At 48.9% G+C, this 25499-nt stretch overlaps 2 protein-coding genes across 4 annotated transcripts; one reads left to right on the forward strand and one right to left on the reverse strand.

Annotated features, from left to right (window-relative positions):
* Positions 1-5504: 5504 nt before the first annotated feature.
* On the reverse strand, positions 5505-9189 carry MVB12A (multivesicular body subunit 12A). Of its 3 annotated transcripts, XM_032629219.1 has the most exons (9): positions 9010-9189; positions 8782-8880; positions 8553-8649; positions 7429-7555; positions 6949-7068; positions 6752-6858; positions 6460-6521; positions 6089-6145; positions 5505-5903 (listed from the first exon to the last, which is right to left on the reverse strand). In XM_032629219.1, the coding sequence occupies exons 1-9, from the start codon at positions 9097-9099 to the stop codon at positions 5841-5843; spliced, it is 822 nt and encodes a 273-aa protein (XP_032485110.1). In that variant the 5' UTR covers positions 9100-9189; the 3' UTR covers positions 5505-5840. The 3 variants fall into 3 exon arrangements, with proteins under 3 accessions (XP_032485110.1, XP_032485108.1, XP_032485111.1); XM_032629217.1 differs by having other exon boundaries at positions 5520-6145; positions 9010-9186; XM_032629220.1 differs by lacking the exon at positions 6460-6521 and having other exon boundaries at positions 5761-5903; positions 9010-9186.
* A 2724-nt stretch (positions 9190-11913) lies between these two features.
* Positions 11914-17104, forward strand: LOC116750971 (transmembrane protein 241-like). The gene is given in 3 exon segments (XM_032626474.1): positions 11914-12633; positions 12635-12690; positions 17101-17104. Coding segments are annotated over 3 exon segments (780 nt in total).
* The last annotated feature ends 8395 nt before the right edge of the window (positions 17105-25499 follow it).

Genomic DNA, 25499 nt, shown 5'->3' on the forward strand with positions numbered 1-25499 from the left:
AGTAGCCCCCACTCGCCACAACTAGAGAAAGCCCATGCGCAGCAACGAAGACCTGATGCAGCCAAATATAAATAAATAAATTAAAAAAAAGAAAAAAAAATGATTCAACCAGGGTAGGATCTGCTTTCAAGTTCACTTTGTGGTTGTTGGCAGGATTCAATTCCCTATGAGCTGTGGAACTTAAGTCCTTGGTTCCTTGCTGGCTGTTGGCCAGAGGCTGCCCTCAGTTCCGTGACATGTGGGCCTCTTTATAGGGCAGTGTGCATCATTGTAGCCAACAAGAGAGAGTCTGCAACAAGATGGAAATCTTGTATTTTAAACCTACTCACAGAAGTGAAGTCCCATCACCCTTACTGTATTCCATTGGTTAGAGGTGAGTCTACACTAGATCCAGCCTGCGCTCAAGTGGAGGATTAGACAGGCCTGAACACCAGGATACCAAGACAAAAGGTTCCAAAGGGAACCATCTCACAAACTACTTAATGTCTTGTAAATTCTCTGTGGGCTCTTCCCAATGACAAATAAAAAGGGCAGGTGGATAAGGAAGATGAGAAAGGGGTGTTTTCTATACAGCATGGGTCAGCTTTTTCAGTTCAGATTTCTAAGCTGGCAAGAGTGTACATGATAGCTAAGAAATTCAAACTGGTGAGACAAATGCCCAAAATTAACAAAACTGACAATGCCAAGTGTTGGTGAAGACATGGAGCCACTGGAACTCTTATTTGCTGTGGGTGGGAGGGTAAATTGGTGCAACAGTCTTAGAAGTCTGCTTGGCCGTATCTGCTTAAGCTGAAGATAGGCCTCCCTTACCACTTAGAATTTCCACTCAGGGTATTTACCCAACAAGAATGAGTGTGTATTCATCAATCAGGCTCCCTGACTTCAGACGATACTACAAAGCCACAGTAATCAAGACAGTATGGTACTGGCACAAAAACAGAGCTGTAGATCAATGGAACAGGATAGAAAGCCCAGAGATAAACCCACGCACATATGGTCACCTTATCTTTGATAAAGGAGGCAAGAATATACAGTGGAGAAAAGACAGCCCTTCAATAAGTGGTGCTGGGAAAACTGGGCAGCTCCATGTAAAAGAATGAAATTAGAACACTCCCTAACACCATACACAAAAATAAACTCAAAATGGATTAAAGACCTAAATGTAAGGCCAGACACTATCAAACTCTAAGAGGAAAACATAGGCAGAACACTCTATGACATAAATGACAGCAAGATCCTTTTTGACCCACCTCCTAGAGAAATGGAAATAAAAACAAAAATAAACAAATGGGACCTAATGAAACTTCAAAGCCTTTGCACAGCAAAGGAAACCATAAACAAGACCAAAAGACAGCCCTCAGAATGGGAGAAAATATTTGCAAATGAAGCAACTGACAAAGGATTAATCTCCAAAATTTACAAGCAGCTCATGCAGCTCAATATCAAAAAAACAAACAACCCAATCCAAAATTGGGCAATCCAATTTTGGGCAAATTGGGCAGAAGACCTAAATAGACACTTCTCCAAAGAAGATATACAGACTGCCAACAAACACATGAAAGAATGCTCAACATCATTAATCATTAGAGAAATGCAAATCAAAACTACAATGAGATATCATCTCACACAGGTCAGAATGGCCACCATCAAAAAATCTACAAACAATAAATGCTGGAGAGGGTGTGGAGAAAAGGGAACCCTCTTGCACTGTTGGTGGGAATGTAAATTGGTACAGCCACTATGGAGAACAGTATGGAGGTTCCTTATAAAACTAAAAATAGAACTACCATACGACCCAGCAATCCCACTACTGGGCATACACCTTGAGAAAACCATAATTCAAAAAGAGTCATGTACCACAATGTTCATTGCAGCTCTATTTACAATAGCCAGGACATGGAAGCAACCTAAGTGTCCATCAACAGATGAATGGATAAAGATGTGGCACATATATATATAATGGAATATTACTCAGCCATAAAAAGAAACATAATTGAGTTATTTGTAGTGAGGTGGATGGACCTAGAGTCTGTCAAACAGAGTGAAGTTAAGTCAGAAAGAGAAAGACAAATACCATATGCTAACACATATATATGGAATCTAAAAAAAAAAAAAAATGATCATGAAGAACCTAGGGGCAAGATGGGAATAAATACGCAGACCTACTAGAGAATGGACTTGAGGATACGGGGAAAGGGAAGGGTAAGCTGGGGCAAAGTGAGAGGCTGGCATGGACATATATATACTACCAAACGTAAAATAGATAGCTAGTGGGAAGCAGTCGCATAGCACAGGGAAATCAGCTCGGTGCTTTGTGACCACCTAGAGGGGTGGGATAGGGAGGGTGGGAGGGAGACGCAAGAGGGAAGAGATATAGGAACATATGTATATGTATAACTGATTCCCTTTGTTATGAAGCAGAAACTAACACACCATTGTAAAGCAATTATACTCCAATAAAGATGTTAAAAATATATATATATATGACTAGTAAGAATCAAAAAAAATGAGTGTGTATTCATCAAAAGACATGTACAAGAGTACTCAGAGCAATTTCTTTCAATGGCCAAGAACTAGGGACAATCCAAATGTCCATCAACAGATGAACAGACTGTGGTACGTCCATACAATGGAATACTACTCAGCAATTAACAAGAGGGAATTACTGATTCAGGCAACACAGATGGGTGTCTCAGACCTAATAGTGAATATAATTAGCCAGGCTCAGAAGAGAAGAGGACTCGTTTGGTCATTGTGCTTAGATCAAGTTCAAGAACAGGCAGAATGGAATTCCCTGGTGGTTCAGTGGTTAGGACTCAGCACTTTCACTGCCAGTGGCCCAAGTTCAATCTCTGGTCGGGGAACTAAGATCCCGCAAGTCAAGCAGCATGGCAAAAAAACAAAACCAAAACAAACAAACAAAAAAATAGGCAGGATGAATGATGGGGTAGAAGCCAGCAGCTTTGGGGGTTTGGGTGGGAGGGTGTCCAAGGGGATGCTCAAGACTGGCACAGATCGTTCCTCTGATTTGGGGATGGAGAGAGCAGTAGGGGCCACACCTGGGCTCTGGAACACTTGAATACAAGAAGTGTGGGGTATGCCACTAGTAGAAGCCACTAGGACTTGCATCTTCCATTCACTCTGCGTGGACATTGGGCTGCAGAAGCCTTCCAGCTGAGAAGAACTTTGAGAGCCAGGAAGAGTTTTTGCAACAGTCAGCAGAGGCAGCGGAGAGACACAGCCCCACAAGAGTTCTCCCTCAGAACTACCAAATGAGGTGAGGACCATTGAGATTCCCATTGTAAAGATGGACAAACTGAGGTATAGAGAGGTTAAGCCACTGCTCAGGGCCACCAGCTAGTGAGCATTGGAGCTAGGACCACATCTCCCCAGAAATGTCCCTCTCAGTCCCCAGGCCCCTGCGATGCCCGGGTCTCAGCGCCTCAGAGCCGGCTAAAGGGAGAAGGATAAGTCTTCCTCTTCTTCTCCCTTCCCTGTAGCCCAAGAGGATGTAAGCTTAGTTGGAGCTGTGAGGACTGATGTGGCCCAAGTCAGGGGCTGGGGGCTAAGGGGAGAGGCTCCATCGGGACTTTCCGGCCCCTTTGTGAGGCTGTTCCCAGGCCCTGTTGCACTCAAGAGGATTGGGATTTTGCAGAGTGAGTGACCTGGCAATGATGGTTGATCCAGTCGGACCCAAGGCCAGTATGGGTCGTCCGGGGGCCCCTGGTCACACACAGATGCCCTGGAAAGTGATCTGGGGCTGGTTTCGGGGTGGCCAAGATCACAACCAGAGAGAACAAACAGGCTTTGCTTCCCAGCTGGATCGGATTCCATGGCCGGCGCCAGAGCAACCTGGGTGGGACCTGGCAGGTGCTGGCTACGCCCAGAGTGGAGAGATCCGGGGAGATATCTTAGCATCAGAGGCCTAGTTTTTCCAAGGCAGCTGAAGTGGGGGGTGGGGAGGGGGTACCGTCTCCCCCCACCCTCCCCTCCAGGGTAGTTCACTGTCTCCGCCCTCAGACTCCCAGGGCAGAGGACTCTTTTCCCTCAGATCCCTGTGCAGAGCAGTATCTCCCCCTTCAGGTCCCCAGGCCAGTGTCGTTAGACACAAGTGCCCGGGTGGGTGGCACATCCCCTTGGGACCCCATGTGACCCCTTCTGGCCAGTGAGCTGTGAGCAGAACTTTGACAAGGCACTTCCAGGCCAGAGCACTTAAGTGACAGCTTGAGATCCTTGCAACTACGACGAGCAGCCTGTTGCCGCCCTGCCATGGGCACGTGATGTGGGTGAGAAATAAGCCTTAGCCTTCCTACGCTGCAGAGATCTGGGGAATGTTCCTGACCTGGGCCACCCTGACGCTATGGGTACCTGGGGAAGAGAGAGCAGAAAAGGAAGCACATGCGTGGGAGAGACAGTGTGAGCCCTGGGGTGGTTCGTTTCACAAATAGTTTGTGGAGTCCGTATTCGCCGATTCTCCTACTGGCTCAAATCTGTGACCCCCAGATCGATACTCACAGTGCTTTTGTGGCTATTGGTGGACACGCACAGTGCCGGAAAAAATTTGAGTCCTCAGAGGTGCATGTTCCCAGCTGTGGTAGGACAAGGCGATGTCCTGCCTTCCTGTTCCAGCTCTGACCGTAAACAGGCACCCTTCTTGAGGTCTAGCCAGTGGCCCATTTTGCATTTTTGTGCTTTTTCATTGGTGAGTTTTGCTGTTTGCAAAGGCCCCCAAGTGTAGTGCTGAAGAGCTATCTAGTGTCCCCAGGTGCAAGAAGGCTGGGATGTGCCTCCGGGAGCAAATACTCTCCGATGAGCTTTGTTCAGACGTGAGTTCTAGGGCTGGTGGCCGTGAGTTCACCGTTAACAAATCGGCAGCATGTATATTAAACAAGGTGCCTTGAAATGCACAGAAAACAAGGTTATGTATTGATTACTTGACCAAAATGTGACTAGTGGCTTACAAAAACCTACCTGTATCTCCCCGAGGAATACAGTATTTCCTAATTCAGTTTTCACGCGACTTTACAGGAGGTAACTACCGCAATTCATGCGTATCCACCGTTTGTGTCTACCACACAGCGGAGGAAAAGGGACGCACAGAACAGCTTGGTGGTTAAGAGAGCAGGCTCTGGGTTGGAATCCCAGCTGTGAATTTAGCCGCCTCCTGCTTCGGTTTTCCTATCTGTGAAATGGCCACGCAACCAGGGCTTCCCACTGAGCCGGGGGAGGACTAAATGAGATACTGTACATCAGGTGTTGGTGAGAAGGTCCTCGAAGTATAAATGGTAGCTGTTACTAGTATTACTGTTACGCGCAATAATGGAGGGGCGGGACCCGGTCCCCTCTGTGATTTGGAATCCCGGCTCAGGCACTCGCTGAGCCTCAGTTTCTCCCTCTGTAGAATGGGAGTGGTGGCAGCGCCCCCTGCCCTCCAGGATTTCACCCGCTTGCTGGGTGTGCGTCCGTCCCTGGCTCCTGCTAGCCACAGAGACCCACAGTCAGAATGGAGACTACAGACGGCCCGGACAGCGTGGTGTTTTATTTCCTGGAGGGAGGACGCCCGCGTGGCCTCCAGGCACCAGCGAGTTTTGACACAAATGACTTGAAGGCACTGGTTTCCGTCCAGCCCCTACCCCTTGCCTTGCCCATCAGGGCCCGGGGAGCAGGAGACCCATCACCAAGCAGACCGCTCCCGGCCCCTCCTCCAGGGCTGCTGCTCCGCTGGGTGGCTGAGGGTCCATAATGCCTTGCGCTGCCAAGGCTCCCAAGATTCAATGCGGTGGGCAGCTGCCGGTCCGGGGCTGTCAGGCAGGGGACTCTTCCCTGGGGCCGGTGAGGGGCTAAGAGACGCTAGGGGGCAGGCGGGCAGCTGCCGTCTTCTCCACCACGAAGCCGTAGTTGTACTGGTGGGTGGGGAGTGGGGTGAGCGGAGAGCACAGAGCGAAGGAGGAGCCACTGGGGTGCCAAAGAAATGGTGGGGCATGGGGATCTGGAGCCCTCGAGGTGGGTTATAGCTGGGAGAGAAGAGGGACCCAGGGGAGACTGGGGGGGCTGCACCCCCCAACCCCACCCCCTCCCCTGCACCCACCTCCTCCTCAATGTCCGCCAGTGACTTGATGGTCAGATCAGCAAAGGCAGAGAAGGCCTGGCAGGCAAGGGGCATGTCAATCTCGGGCAGGGACCCCAACGTGGAACCCCCGTTCCCTCGTCTGAAAGGAGGGCCCCCTCAATATTTGCCTGAATGTCCTCTCCTCTTTCCTGCCATCATCTCTCGCCCCCAGCATCCAGCTGCTCCTCCTGACTCCCCCATTCCAGGAGACCCTCCCGCCCCCTTGCCTTGGCCTCCAGCCTCCTCTCACCCAGGAAATCCCCTCTGTGCTGAGCTGCTGGTTACAGAGACGATGCTCCCTGATTCCTGTTGCCTAGAAACGCAGTGGGGAGGGGCGGACCCGGACTCACCAGGGGACCACAGCTCTTGCCCTCGAATCGGGGGTGCAGCGTGAAGGGAACCCCATCCATGGCTGAGGAAAGCAGGTCGGGGGAAGGAGCTGAGGCCCAGGAGACTTGAGGCCTGCCCACTCCCCACCCTGAGAAGCCCATCCTGGAGGTCTCGGCTTTTCCCAGCCTTGACAGAATGGGGGAAGCCCAGGCCTGGTCCAACCCTGCCCTTGCACCTTCCTGGCTGTACAATCTCGGGCCAGTCTAGCCCCACCCCCACCCCAGTGCCTCAATTTCCCTGCTCTGTGCTCACCTGAGATGCCGTAGAGGTTGGAGGCCTCGTAGATGGAGTCGCTTCTCCGAAGTGTAGACGCCCGAGAGCCCAGCCTCGAGAGCGTCCGCTCTGGGAAGCCACCCTTGCTGGTGTTGGCAGAATGACCCAAGTCAGAGGCCTGATAGCCACCGCCCCCCACCCCATGGTCGCTCCCATCCCTGAGCCCGAGGACTCACCTGGGCTGGCCAGGTGGGTCCAGGGAGAGGTCTCTCATGTCTCGGCTGAGAGCTCGGGGCTTGGGCACTGGCCGCGGGGCCTTGGCCTTCTTGCACCAGATGGCGAAGCCCCCCATGTCCCTAGAGGAGGAGGAAAAGAGAGAAGGGGCTCTGGCCCAGTGTGCAGCCAGGGCTGAGAAGAGCTGCCAGGGGAAGGCAGGCCTCCGGTGACCTCACATCTCAGCCCACACGCGCAGCAACATACTAACTAGTATGATGGGTGCAGTCACCATACCGGGTGCTTCAGACACACCAACTCATTTGGTTCTCACCATCACCCTACGAGATTGGTACAACTGTCCCCACCTTAACGTGTGGAAACTGAGGCACAGAGAGGTGGCAGAAGGGACGGAAGGACTCATGGGGGTCCCTGAGGGTCAGAGGGGTATTGGGGTTGGGGGGTTGGGAGGCCAAGGAAGGAGGGCTGGGGGGTGGCCCTACCCTACTCGCAGGTATCCAGGCACCGTCTTGGTTTTCCCACTCAGCCGGACGTCAAAGACAGCTGTGTCCGCGACCCCCAAGGGCACCAGCTTCACACACATGCGTTTCTTCTTGGACATGGAGGCCTCTGGGAGTGAGGGACAGGGGAATGAGAAAAGGGGAGAAGCAGGAAAGGGGTCCAAAGATGGCTCCAGGAGAACGCTCGCCAAGGTGCTGTTTAAGGCAGCCATCTGGATGGAGCTGGGGCAGCGGTTACATCATGAATGGTAAAGCCATAGGAGGGGAACCCATGAAGCTTTTAGGAGCCATTGGGGCAGGCTCATCTTTGGTGAAATGGAGGAGCATTCATGGGGTGGCCATGGGCACCACAGTGAGGGTGGGTAGCTGTGGGATCAGACATAACTGGTTACCCATCCTGCCCCTCCAGACACACTTTCCCTCAGCCCTCTAATCCCGAGGTCAGCAAACTACAACCTATGAGCCAAATCCGTTTTTGTCTGGCTCATGAGCAAAGCATGGCTTTTACATTTTTAAAGGGGTATATATTATATATATGCAACAGAAACCATCTGGGCTGGAAAGCCTAACATATTTACTACCTGGCCCTTTACAGGAAAAGTTTGCCAAGTCCAGTACCAGTAGATATATGCTGAGAGCCAAATATAAATGACAAGACATGGAGAGGGCATAGAGAGGCAGGGAGAGCCTGATGGTTAGAAAGCAGAGCAGTCGGGGCTGGGAGAGCAGCTCCAGGGTAACCGGAGCCCGTGTGCAAAAGCATGGAAGTGGAAAATAGAACTGCGTGTGGATCGGCTTAGCTACAGTGTAAGAAGAAGGCGTAGTAGTAACAGTAATAAAACAGGTCACATTGACTGAACACTTACTCTAGAACAGAGACTGTACCGATGGCACATTTTTACGCAGGGTGGGGTACATCGTCCCGCCCTAGATCAGGGCTCTGAGTCCTCAGCCAACACTGTCATTACCCAGTGCATCAAGGGGGCGGCCAAAATTCAAAAATCGCATGCCTGTGGTCCCTCCATTCCTTTCCTGGACCCTCCCCGCAGAGACGCGAACGTGCCCCTGACCCCCTACCCCACTCCCGCCTTCGACAGGGGACTCACTGGAGTCCAGGGGGTCGCAGACCGGGAAGAATCCCGGCGGGAGGGGGCTCTTGTCCACCAGGACCTGGATATCGACCACCACGTTCTCCTGTGGATTCTGGCGGGGGGAGGGGAGGGGATACATCGAGAATCACTCAGCAGCAGGGACCGTGTGCCTAGCATAGAGCCCAGCGAATGGACAAAGGGGAGTGGGAGGACCCCGGGGACTCCGAAGGTGAGGGCCCCTTACCTCTAGGCTGCCCAAAGGATTGAGACACAGGAAGTAGCCGGATTTCTGCCCGAAAGTCTTGCCGAAGCTGGCGGGCGCCCCCTCCACAGTGCAGGAGATCTACAGCGCGGATGCGGGTCAACGCCAGGCTCTTACCCGGCCGCAGCCGACTCTGCCCCCATTCAACCCCCGGCCCCTGGTGTCGCCGCCTCTCTCCCTATTCGTCCCTGGTCCCCTGATATTGCTCACCGCACTGAACCCCCGCGGCGGGGGCCCCGAGGCCGACGACCAGGCCAAACCAGCCAACGGGGCCGCGTCGGCCCCGGACCCCGGATCCATCCTCCAAGCCAAGCACCGAAGGCGGGGGACGGCCTCTGACCTCCTAGCCGCAGCTGGACTACGGAGTTCGGGCAAGTCTGAACTACAACTCCCAGACGGCCTTGCAAGACCGGGGGACCGGAAGCGCCGTACGAGCGTGCCGGGGAAGCCGCCGGCCAATCGAGTAGGGACAAGCAGCCACACCCTTCATGCCCACCCTCCGCCCCACCCAACCCCCAACCCCACGGTGGGCCTTTGAGCGACGTTTGCGGAAAACTGTCTCGCTTTCTTCTCACGCCCAGCAACTTCTGCCGGAAATGTCTCGCTAGCTGCAAACCAAAACTACATTCCCCAGAATTCCTTGCGGTTTCAGCCTCTACTCCAGAGATACGGTCGGTGTTTCACGGAAATTTGGGGGAAAAATATGAAAAACTCGCAATTCTAGCTCCAGGAGGTCATCCGAAAGGACACTTTCATGTGTTATGCTGCGATTAGTCCAACGAAAAATACGGACCAATTTGAGCCATGAAATCTTCGTGTAACTTGAGGAATTATTCACAGATACAATTAGTTTTTTTTAAATGTTATAAAAGTATTTAGCATGGCTACATGCTTTTACACGCCTCAGGGGGAAATATGGAAAACTAGGGAAGAGAATATTATCTACTCCTGTATATTTTCCAATTTTTTACAATATCCTGGGTTAGCCCACTGCCTGTTTTTTGTACCACCTGTGAGAAAAAAAAAATAATGGTTTTTATATTTGTGATGAAATAAAATTGTTTTTAAGGCAGGACTTTTTAACATAAAATTCTCTCTGCCGTTTGGGCCACTACCTGCTCCCCTTTAGCGTGCATTGTGCGTCTGCATTATACGTTAACTAGATATCCTTAACACAGGAGTGCCTGCTTGAAAGAAAAGAGCTTCTGGCGCCAGGAAGGTAGCTCCTAAGGAAATAACATTTCTTTCTCCATCCTGTAAAGGGTCATGATAACCCACTACTCACCTTGTATGTGCAGATCTGGACTACGTAAACTGTCAAAACCTTGACTCAAAAACTATACAACTGTGCTTTGACCTCTAACCGGTGGAACAGTCCTCAGAACTTCCTGAAAGACTTTCTTTCACGTTACAATCTCAAGACTATGGGGTCCTCTTGAAGTACCCCATTATTCCCACTGCTTACGAGGAACGTTGGTTCCCAACCCCAGGAGTTCCCCAGGTGAAATTTGAAACTGACCCCCATACACAGAAGGCAAGGAGAAACCAAAGAAAGAGGCAGACCACTCAGGATTTGTAGGTGGCAGGTTTACAAACGAGGGAACTTATCTTGGGATGTGACCATCCTCTCACACCCCACTTTCTCTCCTGCAGCAACACTGCTTACCAGAATCTTAAAAGTTTATATAAAGATCTTAACAGGATTCAGTCGCATATACCGTTCAGATTGTCTCAACAACACTTTACTCTCTCAAGGCTGCATCCTTGAAAATGGCTCCCTTTGTGAGAACAGTGGGTGGAACATACATTCCAAGGATGGAGAGGGGGTGAGGGCCCTCTGGTTCCCTGGGTCCACCTCGAGGGTCAACTGGTAGCCACGTCCTCTCAATGACCTCCTCCTGAAACGGAGCAGGACGCTGTAGTCGGTCCTTCCCCATGTCCTCAGCCTGCCTTTTGTTTGTGGAAAACTTTAGTCGAAGAATAAATTTAATCAGAAAAATGAGAAAATGTAGAAACAAAGGAAAACAGTCTAGCAAGACTAAATAATAATAGTTTAGTCACTAAGCATAGTCAAGGACTTTTAGTTCCTTCTCAAGGGCTATAGATAATATTCTGAGCCATATCCTGTGAGCTATCCTGTAGATACCGAACCCCCCTACCAGGTGGAAGAAGTTCACTACGTGATGACCAGAATGCAGCCAGGACCTAAGCTGCTCCAATTTACGCAATTCCAAGAACCGGCCTCAAAAAATGGGAGCAAACCCTGGAACTGAAGATTAACTATACTTAAAACAATCAAGATGACGCTGGTCAGACCAGCGATGACCGATTTCACGATGACCGTGAGAGCTGACTGTGCTGTTTCTGCGTGGAGTCCCTACATGCAGGGACCTCAAAGGGAGTTGGCCTTTGGACAGGAGTCCATGCTCCCCGCCCCGCCCCCCCCCCCCCCCCCCGCCCCGTTGCCGGCCTCCAAAATAAAGCAAACTTTCCTTTCCACCAACCTTGTCTCTTTATTGGCTTTTGAGCAGTGAGCAGCCAGACCCCACTCTTGGTTACACTCCAACACTCCACCCCTCATGACCAGCTCTTACAATTTCACGTGGCCCCCTCTTCCACAGTATGCACTGAGTAGTCAGCCAGGGATTGCATTAGCATTGGAGGTGGCTCTTAGTGGGCTGTGTGGCTGCTCTGGAGGCAGATAGCACAGAGGCAGCATAGGTATGTGGGAGAGGAAACACAGATTAAGATAAGGATGCCCAAAACAAGTAACAATTTTTCCCACCAAGAGCCCCATTGAGGCAGGAGATAGATGGGCTCCAGGCTGGACATTTACAACTAGCCTTCTGTTTACATTTCCTGAGGCAAGAGGCAGGTGGGCTCCAGGCTAGATATTTACAACTGGCCTCCCGTTTGCACTTTGAGATGGAAATAAGGGTAAATAGTTGGATTTTGTCTCCTGTGGGCACTTTAAGATAACAGTTATGGCAGGGACAGAGAGAGGCTATACCCTGTTTAAGTAAAAGATCAAGAGGTTGGCCACTGGGTGGCCCGGCTTGTGCGGAGGCCCTGGGACTCCCGCGGGTTCCCCGGGGAAGCCGCGCAAATTGACAGATGTGCGTGAGGAGGTTCCTGGTCGGCCTCACGTTTTGTACCTGCTACCTGGCTTCTTACCTCACGAACAAGTATGTCCTGTCTGTCTTGAAATTTACCTACCCTACATTATTCCAAGGGTGGCAGGCTTTAATTGGTGGACTTTTGCTTCATGTGTCATGGAAACTGGGCTGGGCAGAGATCAACAGCAGTTCAAGATCTGATGTTTTCACATGGCTTCCTGCTTTAGTGCTGTTTGTGGGTATCACCTATGCTGGTTCCAGGGCACTGTCCAGACTGGCCATTCCTATGTTTCTCATTTTGCATAATGTAGCCGAAGTTATCATCTGTGGGCACCAGAAGTGTTTTCAGAAAGAGAAAACATCTCCTGCAAAGATCTGTAGTGCCCCCTTCCTCCTGGCTGGCGCAGGGTGCCTGCTCTTCAGTGACTCCCAGTTTGATCCAGATGCTTATTTCTGGGCTGTAATTCACTTATGCTGCATAGGGGCTTATAAGATACTACAGAAATCCCAGAAACCCAAAGCGTTAAGTGACATTGACCAGCAGTACTTAAACTATCTATTCAGTGTGGTGCTCCTGGCATATGCATCTCACCCCACAGGGGATCTCCTCAGCGTCCTGGACTTTCTGTTCCTGTATTTCTATAGATTCCATGGCAGCTGCTGTGCCAGTGGATTTTTAGGATTCTTTCTCACGTTCAGCACAGTGAAGCTAAAAATGCCTTATGACCCCAGGGCAGTGTGCAGCCTGGATTTTCTTTGCTAAGGGGCTTCCCTGGTGGCGCAGTGGTTAAGAATCCGCCTACAAATGCAGGGGACGCGGGTTCGAGCCCTGGTCTGGGAAGATCCCACATCCTGTGGAGCAACTAAGCCCGTGTGCCACAGCTACCGAGCCTGCGTTCTAGAGCTCGTGAGCCACAACTACTGAGCCCGCATGCCGCAACTACTGAAGCCCACGCGCCTAGAGCCCCGTGCTCTGCAACAAGCCACCACAATGAGAAGCCTGCGCACCGCAACAGAGAGTAGCCCCCGCTCGCCGCAAGTAGACAAAAGCTTGCGCGCGACAACAAAGACCCAATGCAAGCCCCCAAAATATAAATAAATAAATAAAACACCAAGCAGAAAAATAAAGAAAAAGAACTTGGCCACTTCCCTGGTGGTCCAGTGGTAAAGAATCTGTCTTCCAATACAGGGGACGTGGGTTCAATCCCTTGTCGGGGAACTAAGATCCCACAGGTCGCAGGGCAATGAAACCCACACAACACAACTACCGCGCTCGCGCACCTCAACTGGAGAGACCACGTGCCACAAACTACAGAGCCCACGTGCACGAGAAATAAGCCCGCACACCGCAACAAAAGATCTCACATGCCACAACGAAGATCCTGCATGCCGCAACTAAGACCCAACGCAGCCAGAAATAAATTAAAAGATAATAAATCTTTTAAAAAAGTCGATCAAGAGGTCACATATTTCCCATCCTTGGGGCAAGAAAGACACTGCACATGCGTTAAAAGGCTCCTCGGGGCATCAAAAGGCAGGGGACAGGGACCTCCCTGGTGGTCCAGTGGGTAAAACTCCACACTCCCACTGCAGGGGGCCCGGGTTCAATCCCTGGTCAGGGAACTACATCCCGCATGCATGCCACAACTAAGAGTTCGCATGCCGCAACTAAGAAGTTCGCATGCCGCAACTAAGAAGTCCACATGCCGCAACGAAGAAGTCCGCATGCCGCAACTAAAGATCCCGTGTGCCTCAACAAATATCCCCCCTGCCGCATCTAAGACCTAGTGCGGCCAAAATAAATAAATAAATAACTTTTTTTAAAGAGGGGCGGCCAAGGGACACCAGACCATAATAAGTCATGTCAATTCCCCGCCCCCACCCCGCCAGAGGCCCTTGTGTTAGAATCCATCTTGTATGAGGGCTGTGTGCACCTACGGAGGGTCCTGAGGCAAATCAGCCATGGGCCCAAAGCAAGATGATTGGCCAGAGGGGAAACAAAGACCCAGAAGACTGCCCCCTTATAAAGGATTGAAACTTCCCAAAGGCACGACTCGACTCTCTTGCTGCGTTCACCCGTCCGTCTGTACTCTGCTTTTCTAATAGATGCTTTACTTTCCTTTCTACCTTCTGTCTCCTTGTCAGAATGTTCTCTTTTAAAGGCAGACAAAGACTGGGGCCCAGACTCTAGCCACAGTCCCTCGTGGTCTAGTGGCTAGGACTTGGCACTCTCACCCCCAAGACCAGGGGTCGATCCTTGGTCAGGGAACTAAGATCTCACTTCAAGCTGTTGCTCACCGCCAGCAACCGCTCACCGCTGTGTGTGTTCGAAATCACCATGATCTGAACCACTGGTTTATTGAGTCCCTGAGGCTGGGGGTCACTCAGGGCATTCACTGTGTCCTCATGTGCTTTAATAAAGATGCTACATTAGCAGACTCATCGGGTATGAACACACAACATTCTGCTTGGATAATGGCCCAGGTGCCTCCTTGCAAGGCAGTAGTGATGTCCAAGGCCATCTTATTTTGGAGGACAGCTCTTCTCATTTAAGGATTGCCGGGTGTATTGACTAAGGGCTTCTATGTGTGCTATAACGTCCTCCAGGCCAATAGAGGGAATAAAGACAGTGGCCAAATGATCGCACCAGTGGAAAACAGAACTTGCCCGCCTGGGAGATAGCAGATGAGGGGAGGGAAGATGGCAACTTTTGTTACTGTAGGGTGGATTCTCCCCATACCCAGGGTGTAGCAGCCCAACCATCCAGGTGGAAGCCACAGCCAAAGACTTTTCCCACACATCATTGGGTCCTGTTTAGTGTTACCCAATACATATGTGGGCGACGTGACCAGTCAGTGCCAGACCAGTTGCTGTTCTTTAATATGACAGAATACCTGCACAGTTCCAATGGTATCCTCCCCATATTCCTGGTACAACTGGGTTGTTTCTGTTGAAAGTGTTTTTTCTGTTCCCAACATAGGGGTGCCTAGGTGCTCAAATATCCCTAACCCGGGGTAAGCCACATGAATCCATTCCAAATCTGAGCGTGGCCACCCATGCTTTTAGGACCTTTCTGGTCAGCAGCTGGCTGGGCTGCCTGTGTTGATTGATTGACAGAAAAAGAATACCCATGTCCAGTGTTACTGACGGTTTGTGCCCCAGGCAATATTGGTAATATCAGATGAATTAAGAGCATTCATCCTAATTTGTTTTTTTCTGTAATGTCACATACTGCTTTAGTGCCTTCTTATTCCGTTACTGGAGTGTTGGTACCCACCACGACGATCCCAATGAACTAGAGAGGAGCAGCTGCCCACATACCCAACAGCTGGATTGATTGCTGGGCGTATTTGTGGGCCCACTGTAGGAAGGTATTTCCATCATGTCCCCATCCTGTGACCGAACACCATAGGAACAGCAGAAGTCTAAGGTCAAAAAGACAGATTAGGGGCTTCCCTGGTGGCACAGTGGTTGAGAGTCCGCCTGCCGATGCAGGGGACACGGGTTTGTGCCCCGGTCCGGGAGGATCCCACGTGCCGCGGAGCGGCTGGGCCCATGAGCCATGGCCGCTGAGCCTGCACATCCGGAGCCTGTGCTCCGCAACGGGAGAGGCCACAACAGTGAGAGGCCCGCGTACTGCAAAAAACAAACAAACAAGCAAATGAAAAACAGATGATTTAGTAGGAACTGGTACTGGGAGGTCTTCCCTTCTAGAAGAATTACACCTATGGCCTGATCCTTAGATGTTAACGTGGCTGCAGCTTTAGGAACTTGACCTGGTTGTACATAGCATATATGTTGGCCAGCAGAGGCAGCGCTGTCAGGTGTGAGATGGACTGGGGGTGGGATATGTCAGACCAGGACCACCACCTTGTTGCCCTCTCAGTGGTACGTGTTCCATTCCAGGGGCAGTGCATTTCCATGGGCGCAGCTTGTAGCAGGACAATAGGATTCCTCCTCACCTGGGGATGTGAACTAACTCACCCACCCCTTTGGGACACCCCACGGCAAAGTCCGGTAGACAACGTCTGCCTCAGGTGTGATGGGGCTTGGTGATCTCAGCCGCACAGCGTGGTGATCCACCATGATGAGAGTCGAGCCAGTGGCTGTCTCCCGTCACTTCCGTAACTTTACAGTGTTGGGTGTCTTGGCAGGGTTCCCCAGTCTGGCATACGAGGCAACAGGCCCTATTGGTCAATCATTTAAATGTCTTAAAGCCTGGGATAGTACTTTAGTCGAATCGGCCAAGGTGGTTTTACCTGTTAGTCATTTAATCTGCTGCTTTAAAGTCCCATCCTTCTTTCCTACCAACCCTGCTGCCTGTGGCTTTTAGGGGAAACGGAACTTCCGTTCCTCGTTATGTGCTTTTGCCTAATCTTGCGCAACGTGACCCTTAAAATGTAACCCCCGGTCACTGTCTTTTCGAAGAGGGTATCTGTACTCCGCTTCTCTAATCCCCTAATGGTGGCAACCTGGTTTGGGCAGCCACAGGGGAAAGCTTGGGTTAGGCTAGATGCCGTGTCCACGTAAACCAAGACATTTAGAACCCTCGCTTGGAGGGAGGGGGCCAATATAATCAATTTGCCAATCCCTCACTGGTTGGGAACTCCAGTGGATGGCGCCAGAGTCCTTTGGCAGCTGCCTGGGGTGTTGTTTAGAACACACATGCGTTAACCGAGTCACTTTATTTCAAGGGCAATCTAGCATCCTTGGCAATATGCCATCCCAGTCAGGGACTGCAGTGGCTGCAGTTCCTATGCGGCCAATCTGCTGTATCTACCGAGGGGTCCACTAGGGCTCATACTGGGCTAGAGCATCAGCTCCCCATTTGCCAGGGGGCGTCAGCGCCTTAAGAACCAGGGACATGGAAAACAGTGAGGGCTGCCTCAGGCTGTTGGAAGCGAACCCAAATGTCTCTCCACATATCCTCACCCCAGAAGGATTTATTCACGATCATCTACCCCTTGGCTTCCCGTTGTCCAAGCCATAGGGTTAATCTCTTCAGAACAGTCCAACTATCAGTGCAAAGGTTAGCAAACAGCCTGGGCTCCTGAGTGATCCCCAGCCAAATCGCTCTGAATTCAGCCCACTGGCTGCTGCAGTTCGTTTGACATCCAGATGGTGTCAGTGTTGGGCTGAATAGCCACTACCGTCCCTGTCACCGGTTGCCCGACTACACCCGTAGGTGAAGCAGGCATCAGCAGGAATTCCCCCGACTTCCTCTCTACAGGTTGCAGGGGCTACACAGGAATAGAGGCGGTGGGAGCAGCGGGTGTTTGGAGGATCTACATACTCTACAAAGCCTGGGATCGCTCGCATTTCTAGAGAGAGTGGGCTGGCCGACCGGGTGCTCTTCCGCTGCGCAAAACGCTGTCACTCAGTCAACGTGGGAGTCTGAGCCATGGCAGAGGTGGGTCAATGGAGCATATTGTCAATACACCCCTTGATAAGAAGGGATGTTATTACCATGACATGCTGGTTTTCGCGAGAGGTCCTATCTAACTCAAACTCAAATGGTAGCCCTGCTTGGGAGATATGCCCAGAGCTTTCAACTGCTTCACTAGTATTTTTTTGCCTTCTCAACGGCAGCTTGTTGCTCTAATCCCCACATGCCCTTTCTTTACTTTAAAGCTGGTATAAAGGATGGAGACACCACTATATATAGGAAGGGTAACAACAAGGTCCTACTGTCTAGCACAGGAAACTATATTCAATATCCAGTGATAAACCATAATGGAAAAGAACATGAAAAAGAATATATAGATATATGTATAACTGAGTCACTTTGGGTACAGCAGAAATTAACACAACATTGTAAATCAACTATACTTCAATAAAATTTTTCTAAAAGGGATGGAGGCGTTGCATCAGGTGGGGAATAAAAGTCCTCCAAAACCCCCAAACCCCTATGAAAGCTTGCACCTCTTTCAGATTCTTAGGGGTTGCCCCTTATCAATCACGGCTTCTGGGACAATGTACCTCTCACCCAACCAAATGACTCCCAGAAGCTTTACGGTGGTGCCTGGGACTTGAGTTTCCTGTGGGTTCATCCACACCATCGTCTCCCTCACAGATGTTCCAGCAAAATCTGCAGTGTGTCCTACGGCAGACGCAAGTCTTTACCTGTCAACATTATATTATCAATGTAATGGGCTCATTTTAGTGATGTGGGGAAGAAGAACAGGGACAGGTCTGGGGCTCCCATCCCATGACATATGGTGGGGCTGTGCAGGTAGCCTTGGGGAAGTGCTTGAAAAGTCCATTGTTGCCCCTCCCACTTGGAGGCAAATTGATCTTGTGACTCAGTGGCCAGGGGTAGATTGAAAAAAAAGCATTTGCTAAGTACAGCACAGCATGGTACACTCCTAGGACTATGGCCAAGGTATCTAAGATGATGGCAATTTGGGGCACAACCGCATGGATGGGGGACCACACCTGTGTTCAATTCTCGATAGCCCAGGGTCACCCACCACGACCCATCTGACTTTTTTTACAAGCCATACCTGTCTGTTGGAAGCACTATGGGCAGGGTGTACAATACCCACTTGGGGTAGTTTGGGGATAGTTTCTCCTATCTCATTATGCCTCCCGGGCAATTTACATCATTTGACAGTAACCACTATTTTTTTTTTTTTTTTTTTTGTGGTACACGGGCCTCTCACTGTTGTGGCCTCTCCCATTGCTGAGCGCAGGCTCTGGACGCGCAGGCTCAGCGGCCGTGGCTCACGGGCCCAGCCGCTCCACGGCATGTGGGATCCTCCTGGACCGGGACACGAACCCGTGTCCCCTGTGTCAGCAGGCGGACTCTCAACCACTGCGCCACCAGGGAAGCCCAGTAACCACTATGTGAGGGGGCCGGTAGACTTACTGGTTCCCAGCTGGCATCTCCCCTCAGCATTGGTTTGATTACTCTAACCTCAATGTGGAAGTCACAGGTAGAGGTCTGTAGACTGAACTTGTAGGATGTCAATACCCAATATGTTCTCTGGTATTGGAGAGAGAAAAACCTCGTATTCTCGGTGGGGAGAACACCCAATTTACAATGTCAAAGGGACCTTCCTAACCAAAGGCGTTGCCCTCCATAATCATCAGTGGCACCAAGGGGGCCTGAAAACTTCTGAGTGCGGCTATGTAGTGGAGTACATTTGGCTCCAGTGTCAACCAGAGCCATCACCTTTTATTTATTTCAAAGGGACTAGTGAATAGTCACTTCAACTTGGAGCCTCCAATTGCTCTCAATAGGCTTCACCTGGAGGTGATTTTGCCCTGCATCTTAAACCTTAGGCATGGGAGGCACCCATCCCGAATAGGACTGTATCCCTGAGGCTTCTGTGAGAGCTAGCAGGGCACTAGGGATAGTCAGGGCAGGTCTGAACTATTCCAGTCTTAAGGCTTTCCACAGGTTGACTAATTGGGTTGCTCGTCTTCCTTTTCAGGTGAGGTCCTGGCAGCAATGAGGTTAAACCACATTTGCTCCTGGGTTACTTTTACTGAACCCTTTACAGCCACCTGGGATAGCTTTTTGTCTTCTCTAGTTCCCCCTCTGTCTCGGGGACCCATACCCATTCCCATGACTTAGCTCAGAATGGATATCAACATCCCATACCAGTCCCTACCAGGTGTTGGGGGCAGACTGGAGTATCTTGGCTTTCATTTCTGCAGTGAATGTGGCCCAATTAGGACCCTCAAAGACAAGAGCATAGATGGCCTCCCTTATTCCCAGCTCCCTAAGAACTTGTTCTACCTCCTCTGTAGATTTTCAGGGTCCCACATGCCCAGGGACATCTCCCTCACTGGGCCCTGCAGGCTGGAATAATCTATAAGGGAATGAGTCATTTGAACCCCCAAGTACATGCAGGTGCTGCTAGAGGGCAGGGTGGGTGGTAATATTACTCATTTTCTCTGCCTCCTGGCCAGTCAGAAAAATGCCACGACCCCAGGTATCCGAAAGCCGCACTAACCACGTCTGGATACTTTCCTTGGCCTGTTGCTGGAATTTGGCTGTGTTGACCTAAAACAATAAAACAGCCAATTATTTTACCAATAAAATGTGTTTATTTGGCAACAGCAAAGAATTGCAGTTTGAGACATGCAATCTATGGTGAACCACGGGTAAGTCTGGAAAACAAAGGAGAAGAATATTCTTTTATAGAAGAGGAAGTTGGCAAGGGCTGCTATAAACAAAGAGTCAGAGGAAACTGGGAGTTTGAAGTGTAGTGGCTTTTCATTGGCTGAGGTTGTTTTTGTTTTTTTTTTAACATCTTTATTGGGGTATAATTGCTTTACAATGGTGTGTTAGTTTCTGCTTTATAACAAAGTGAATCAGTTATACATAAACATATGTTGCCATATCTCTTCCCTCTTGCGTCTCCCTCCCTCCCACCCTCCCTATCCCACCCCTCCAGGCAGTCACAAAGCACCAAGCCGATATCCCTGTGCCATGCGGCTGCTTCCCACTAGCTATCTACCTTACGTTTGTTAGTGTGTATATGTCCATGACTCTCTCTCGCCCTGTCACAGCTCACCCCTCCCCCCACCAATATCCTCAAGTCCGTTCTCCAGTAGGTCTGTGTCTTTATTCTTGTCTTACCCCTAGGTTCTTCGTGACCTTTTTTTTCTTGAATTCCATATATATGTGTTAGCATACGGTATTTGTCTTTTTCTTTCTGACTTACTTCACTCTGTATGACAGACTCTAGGTCTATCCACCTCATTACAAATAGCTCAATTTCGTTTCTTTTCATGGCTGAGTAATATTCCATTGTATGTATGGGCCACATCTTCTTTATCCATTCATCCGATGATGGGCACTTAGGTTGTTTCCATCTCCGGGCTATTGTAAATAGAGCTGCAATGAACATTTTGGTACATGACTCTTTTTGAATTATAGTTTTCTCAGGGTATATGCCCAGTAGTGGGATTGCTGGGTCATATGGTAGTTCTATTTGTAGTTTTTTAAGGAACCTCCATACTGTTCTCCATAGTGGCTGTTTCAATTTACATTCCCACCAGCAGTGCAAGAGGGTTCCCTTTTCTCCACACCCTCTCCAGCATTTATTGTTTGTAGATTCTTTGATGATGGCCATTCTGACTGGTGTGAGATGATATCTCATTGTAGTTTAGATTTGCATTTCTCTAATGATTAACGATGTTGAGCATTATTTCATGTGTTTGTTGGCAGTCTGTATATCTTCTTTGGAGAAATGTCTATTTAGGTGTTCTGCCCATTTTTGGATTGGGTTGTTTGTTTTTTTGTTATTGAGCTGCATGAGCTGCTTGTAAATTTTGGAGATTAATCCTTTGTCAGTTGCTTCATTTGCAAATATTTTCTCCCATTCTGAGGGCTGTCTTTTGGTCTTGTTTATGGTTTCCTTTGCTGTGCAAAAGCTTTGAAGTTTCATTAGGTCCCCTTTGTTTATTTTTGTTTTTATTTCCATTTCTCTAGGAGCTGGGTCAAAAAGGATCTTGCTGTGATTTATGTCATAGAGTGTTCTGCCTATGTTTTCCTCTAAGAGTTTGGCTGAGTTTTGACAGTCTCATTGGCTGGACAATTGCTGGGCGAGGAGAAATTCTTTCTTCCTCCTGCTGGGTAGCAATGTAGTAACCTTCCTCCTGTCGGAAATGCAAAGATACCATCTCTTCCTGTTGAATCTGCAGTTGGAAAGGAGTGGTAGCACGAACCCATTGTGGCCTCTTGACTCCATTTTAAGTGAGGTTTTTGTTTGTTAATTTTCACATTTTCCCCTCTTGATCAAAAATCTTTCTCTGAAAACATTGTTGATCAAGAGTCAGGCTTCTTTTTTTTTCCAGATTCAGTGACCTTTTGTCCCTCCACGCCAGGAAAACTTTCCTGGGTGTCATGGCCCAAGCTGGAGGGAGAAATGCACAGGTTGGAAACCTACTGAGGTCACATTCGAGTAACAAGGGGTAGTAGGAGGGAGACCGCTCAGGCGTTTCCCATCTAAAGTCTGTACCTTAGAGTAGTGAGACCAGCAAGAGGACACTCAAAACTGAAAATTAAACACGTGGTTTGGGAAGACAGTGCAGGATTAAACAGGAAGCAATAATTGATGGACTTTTCACAAAAATAGCAAAACTTCAAAGACTTGTTTTTAAAAAACAATATTGTTATCTCAAAAGAACTATTTGGAACTAAATGTTTTATCAATAATACAGCCTGTAGTTTGCAAATTCAGAGACCAAGGATTTGGATAAGAATCCAGAGTCAATTAATAGTCCAGATGAAAGAGAGAGGCTTCTAAGCGAGAGAGAGGCATGGACATATATACACTACCAAACGTAAGGTAGATAGCTAGTGGGAAGCAGCCACATAGCACAGGGAGATCAGCTTGGTGCTTTGTGACCACCTAGAGGGGTGGGATAGGGAGGGTGGGAGGGAGGGAGACGCAAGAGGGAAGAGATTTGGGGATATATGTATATGTATAACTGATTCACTTTGTTATAAAGCAGAAACTAACACACCATTGTAAAGCAATTATACTCCAATAAAGATGTAAAAAAAAAGAGAGAGAGAGAGAAGCTTCTGTGAATTCTAAACCTTTGAGCCTGAATATCTTGGGAAAGCTTCCTCACCAGATGTTGTCTGCCTCAATTCTGGGATATCTTTACCTTCAGGTCACCAGATGATGTACAAGTCCAGTCAGGATTTGTTATTTAACCCAAACGAGAGCTCTCTCTTTTTATCAAATGAACAGTTACTAGATTCTCAACGTTGCTTTTCCTTTTCTGGGGCCAATGGTTGGGCATTTCTTGTCAATTTTTCTAGATCATCATCTAGGGCGCATCCCTTTGGACCATGACAGAAGTTTGGCCATTGGTTCCTTTTTTTTTTTTTTGCGGTACGCGGGCCTCTCACTGTTGAGGCCTCTCCCGCTGCGGAGCACAGGCTCCGGATGCACAGGCTCAGCGGCCATGGCTCATGGGCTCAGCCGCTCCGCGGCATGTGGGATCTTCCCAGACCGGGGCACGAACCCGTGTCCCCTGCATCGGCAGGCGGACTCCCATCCACTGCGCCACCAGGGAAGCCCCTGGCCATTGGTTCCTTTGAGAGCAGTTTTTGGCAAAAATATCAGTGAGTTGATTTCCTTTAGCCTCTAGGGAGTCAAGCTTTGAATGCCCAGGGATCTTAATAGTAGTTAAAGCGGCTGGCAAGAGCATGACATCTCATAGATTTTGGGTATAAGAGCCATTTTTAATATTTTCCCCATTAGAGGTAAGGAAACCTTGCTGTTTCTATAATATCCCAAAGTCATGGGCTACCCCAAAGGCATACTGGATATTGGTGTAAATGTTTACAGTTTTGCTTTTGCCTAAGTACAAGTCTGAGTGAGAGTGTATAATTCAGCTTGTCAGGTCGAAGTAGCCAAAGATAAAGGTGCTGGCTCAACAATTTTAAGAGGTGTAATAACATACCCAGCACGATGTTTACCATTGTCATCCTTTAATTAGGAGCCATCAGTAAACCATGAACTATCTACACTGGTTAGAGGAGTCTCCTGTAAATTATTACAGAGAGTCAAAGGGTGATCTGTCAGTGTTAAATAGTCATGAGGGAATGCGTCAGTGAAGGAGAGGAGAGAAATAGCAGGGTTGAGGTTACAACAACGTGAGTTACGTGAACAGCAGTTAGCAGAAGGATTTCATAGGATGTAAGCAACTGAAAAGTGTTGAGTGTGCTGGGAATTCAGGAGAGGTTCTACTGCATGGGGTGCAAAGATGGTTAAGGGGGATTCCATAATTATTTCTTTGGTGGCCTTAACCAGAAGGCCAGTAGGAGGAATGGTTCTAAAGCAAAGGTGGTGGGTATTCTGTGGCACACAGGGTCCAGATACTTGCTATAATACCCTATGGGTCAATGACGGTCCCCATGTTTTTGGATGAGTCCTCCAAGAGCATTCCCTTCCTTCTCAAATACAAAAAGGAAAAAGGGAAGCTGATAATTAGGATGTCCAAGAGCAGGTGGTCTCATTAAGTTTTTCTATAAGGCTCCAAAAGCTATGCCATCCTGACCTCCCCAAATAACGGGGTCAAGTTTGCTGTTTATATGTTTTTAAAGCATATAAGGGCTGGACCATAAGAAAGAAATTTGGAATCCAATTTCAACAGTAGCCAGCTAGCCCAAGAAAACCTCATAATTGCTGCTTAGTTTTAGGTTTTGGGAAGTTCAGGATGCTGTGAAGCCTACTTGGATCCAAATGTAGTCCTCGTTCCAAGATCAGGTACCGTAAACATCAAACCTTAAATCTGAGCAAAATGCAGTTTTTCTTTGGAGAATTTATAAGACCAAAAGTTGTTTTGTTTTGTTTGTTTTTTCTCTTTCTTTCTTTTTTTTCTTTTCTTTCTTTCTTTTTTTTTTTTTTTTTGGCCTCAAGATCTTATTTCCCTGGCCAGAGATTGAACCTGGGCCACTGCCGAGTCCTAAACACTGGATCACCAGGGAATTCCCAAGACCAAAAGCTTTAACAGGTGGATGCTATCTTCCCATGAAGAGGATTGAGAAAAGAAGCATAGGAGCAAATCATCTATATATTGCAAAAAAGTAGAGTCTGAAGAAAATTTTGCATTATCCAAATCAGCTTTCAAGATTTTGTGAAAAGTTAAGGGACTTCCCTCGTGGTCCAGTGGTTAGGACTCCATGCTTCCACTGCAGGGGGCAAGGGTTCGATCCCTGTTCTGGGAACTATGATCCCGCATGCCGTGCAGTGTGGCAAATAAATAAATAAATAAATGAATAAATGAATGAATGAATGAATAAATATTTATGAAAAGTTAAGAGGGACTCTCTGTGAAACCCTGGGGCACTACTGTTGAGGTGTATTGTTGTCCTTCCCAGGTGAAGGCAAAAAGATATTGGCTAGCCTTATCAACTGGAATATTGAAGAATGCACTGCATAGATCAATTATGGTGAAACTTTTGCTTTCAGTGTGAACGAATGTTAGTAGTGTGGATAGGTTAGAAACAACAGGGTGACAAGGGATAACAATGTTGTCTATTGCTCGGAGCTCCTTGACAAACCTCCATCCTCAGCCCTTGAGTTTTCTCACAGGTAAAATAAGAGTGTTACAAGGACTAGTGTAAGGAATAATGAGGTGCTGACCCTTGTAATCTTCTGTTATGAGCTTTATAACTTGAAGCGCATCTTTACTTATAGAGTATTGATTAATTCTGGGGAGAGGTGTTTTTTTTTTTAAATAAATTTATTTATTTTCAGCTGTGCTGTGTCTTCGTTGCTGCCCGCAGGCTTTCTCTAGTTGCGGCGAGCAAGGGCTACTCTTCGTTGCGGTGTGCAGGCTTCTCATTGTGGTGATTTCTCTTGTGGCAGAGCACGGGGTCTAGGCGCAAGGGCTTCAGTAGTTGTGGCACGTGAGCTCAGTAGTTGTAGCTTGTGGGCTCTAGAGCACAGGCTCAGTAGTTGTGGTGCATGGGCTTAGTTGCTCCGTGGCATGTGGGATCTTCCCGGACCAGGGATCAAACCCGTGTCCGCTGCATTGGCAGGCGGATTCTTAACCACTGTGCCACCAGGGAAGTCCCTGGGGAGAAGTTTTGAGAGATCGACTTGAATA

Source organism: Phocoena sinus, chromosome 3, assembly GCF_008692025.1.
Source record: "Phocoena sinus isolate mPhoSin1 chromosome 3, mPhoSin1.pri, whole genome shotgun sequence".
NCBI classification, from domain to species: domain Eukaryota; kingdom Metazoa; phylum Chordata; class Mammalia; order Artiodactyla; family Phocoenidae; genus Phocoena; species Phocoena sinus.

Coding starts and splice junctions, on each gene's coding strand:
- MVB12A (XM_032629217.1), bottom strand. CDS start 9,099: ATGGATCCGGGGTCCGGGGCCGACGCGGCCCCGTTGGCTGGTTTGGCC. Junction 7,069..7,428: donor CCTGGATACCTGCGAGTAGG/GTAGGGCCACCC, acceptor CTCCTCCTCTAG/GGACATGGGGGGCTTCGCCA. Junction 6,859..6,948: donor GACCCACCTGGCCAGCCCAG/GTGAGTCCTCGG, acceptor TGCCAACACCAG/CAAGGGTGGCTTCCCAGAGC.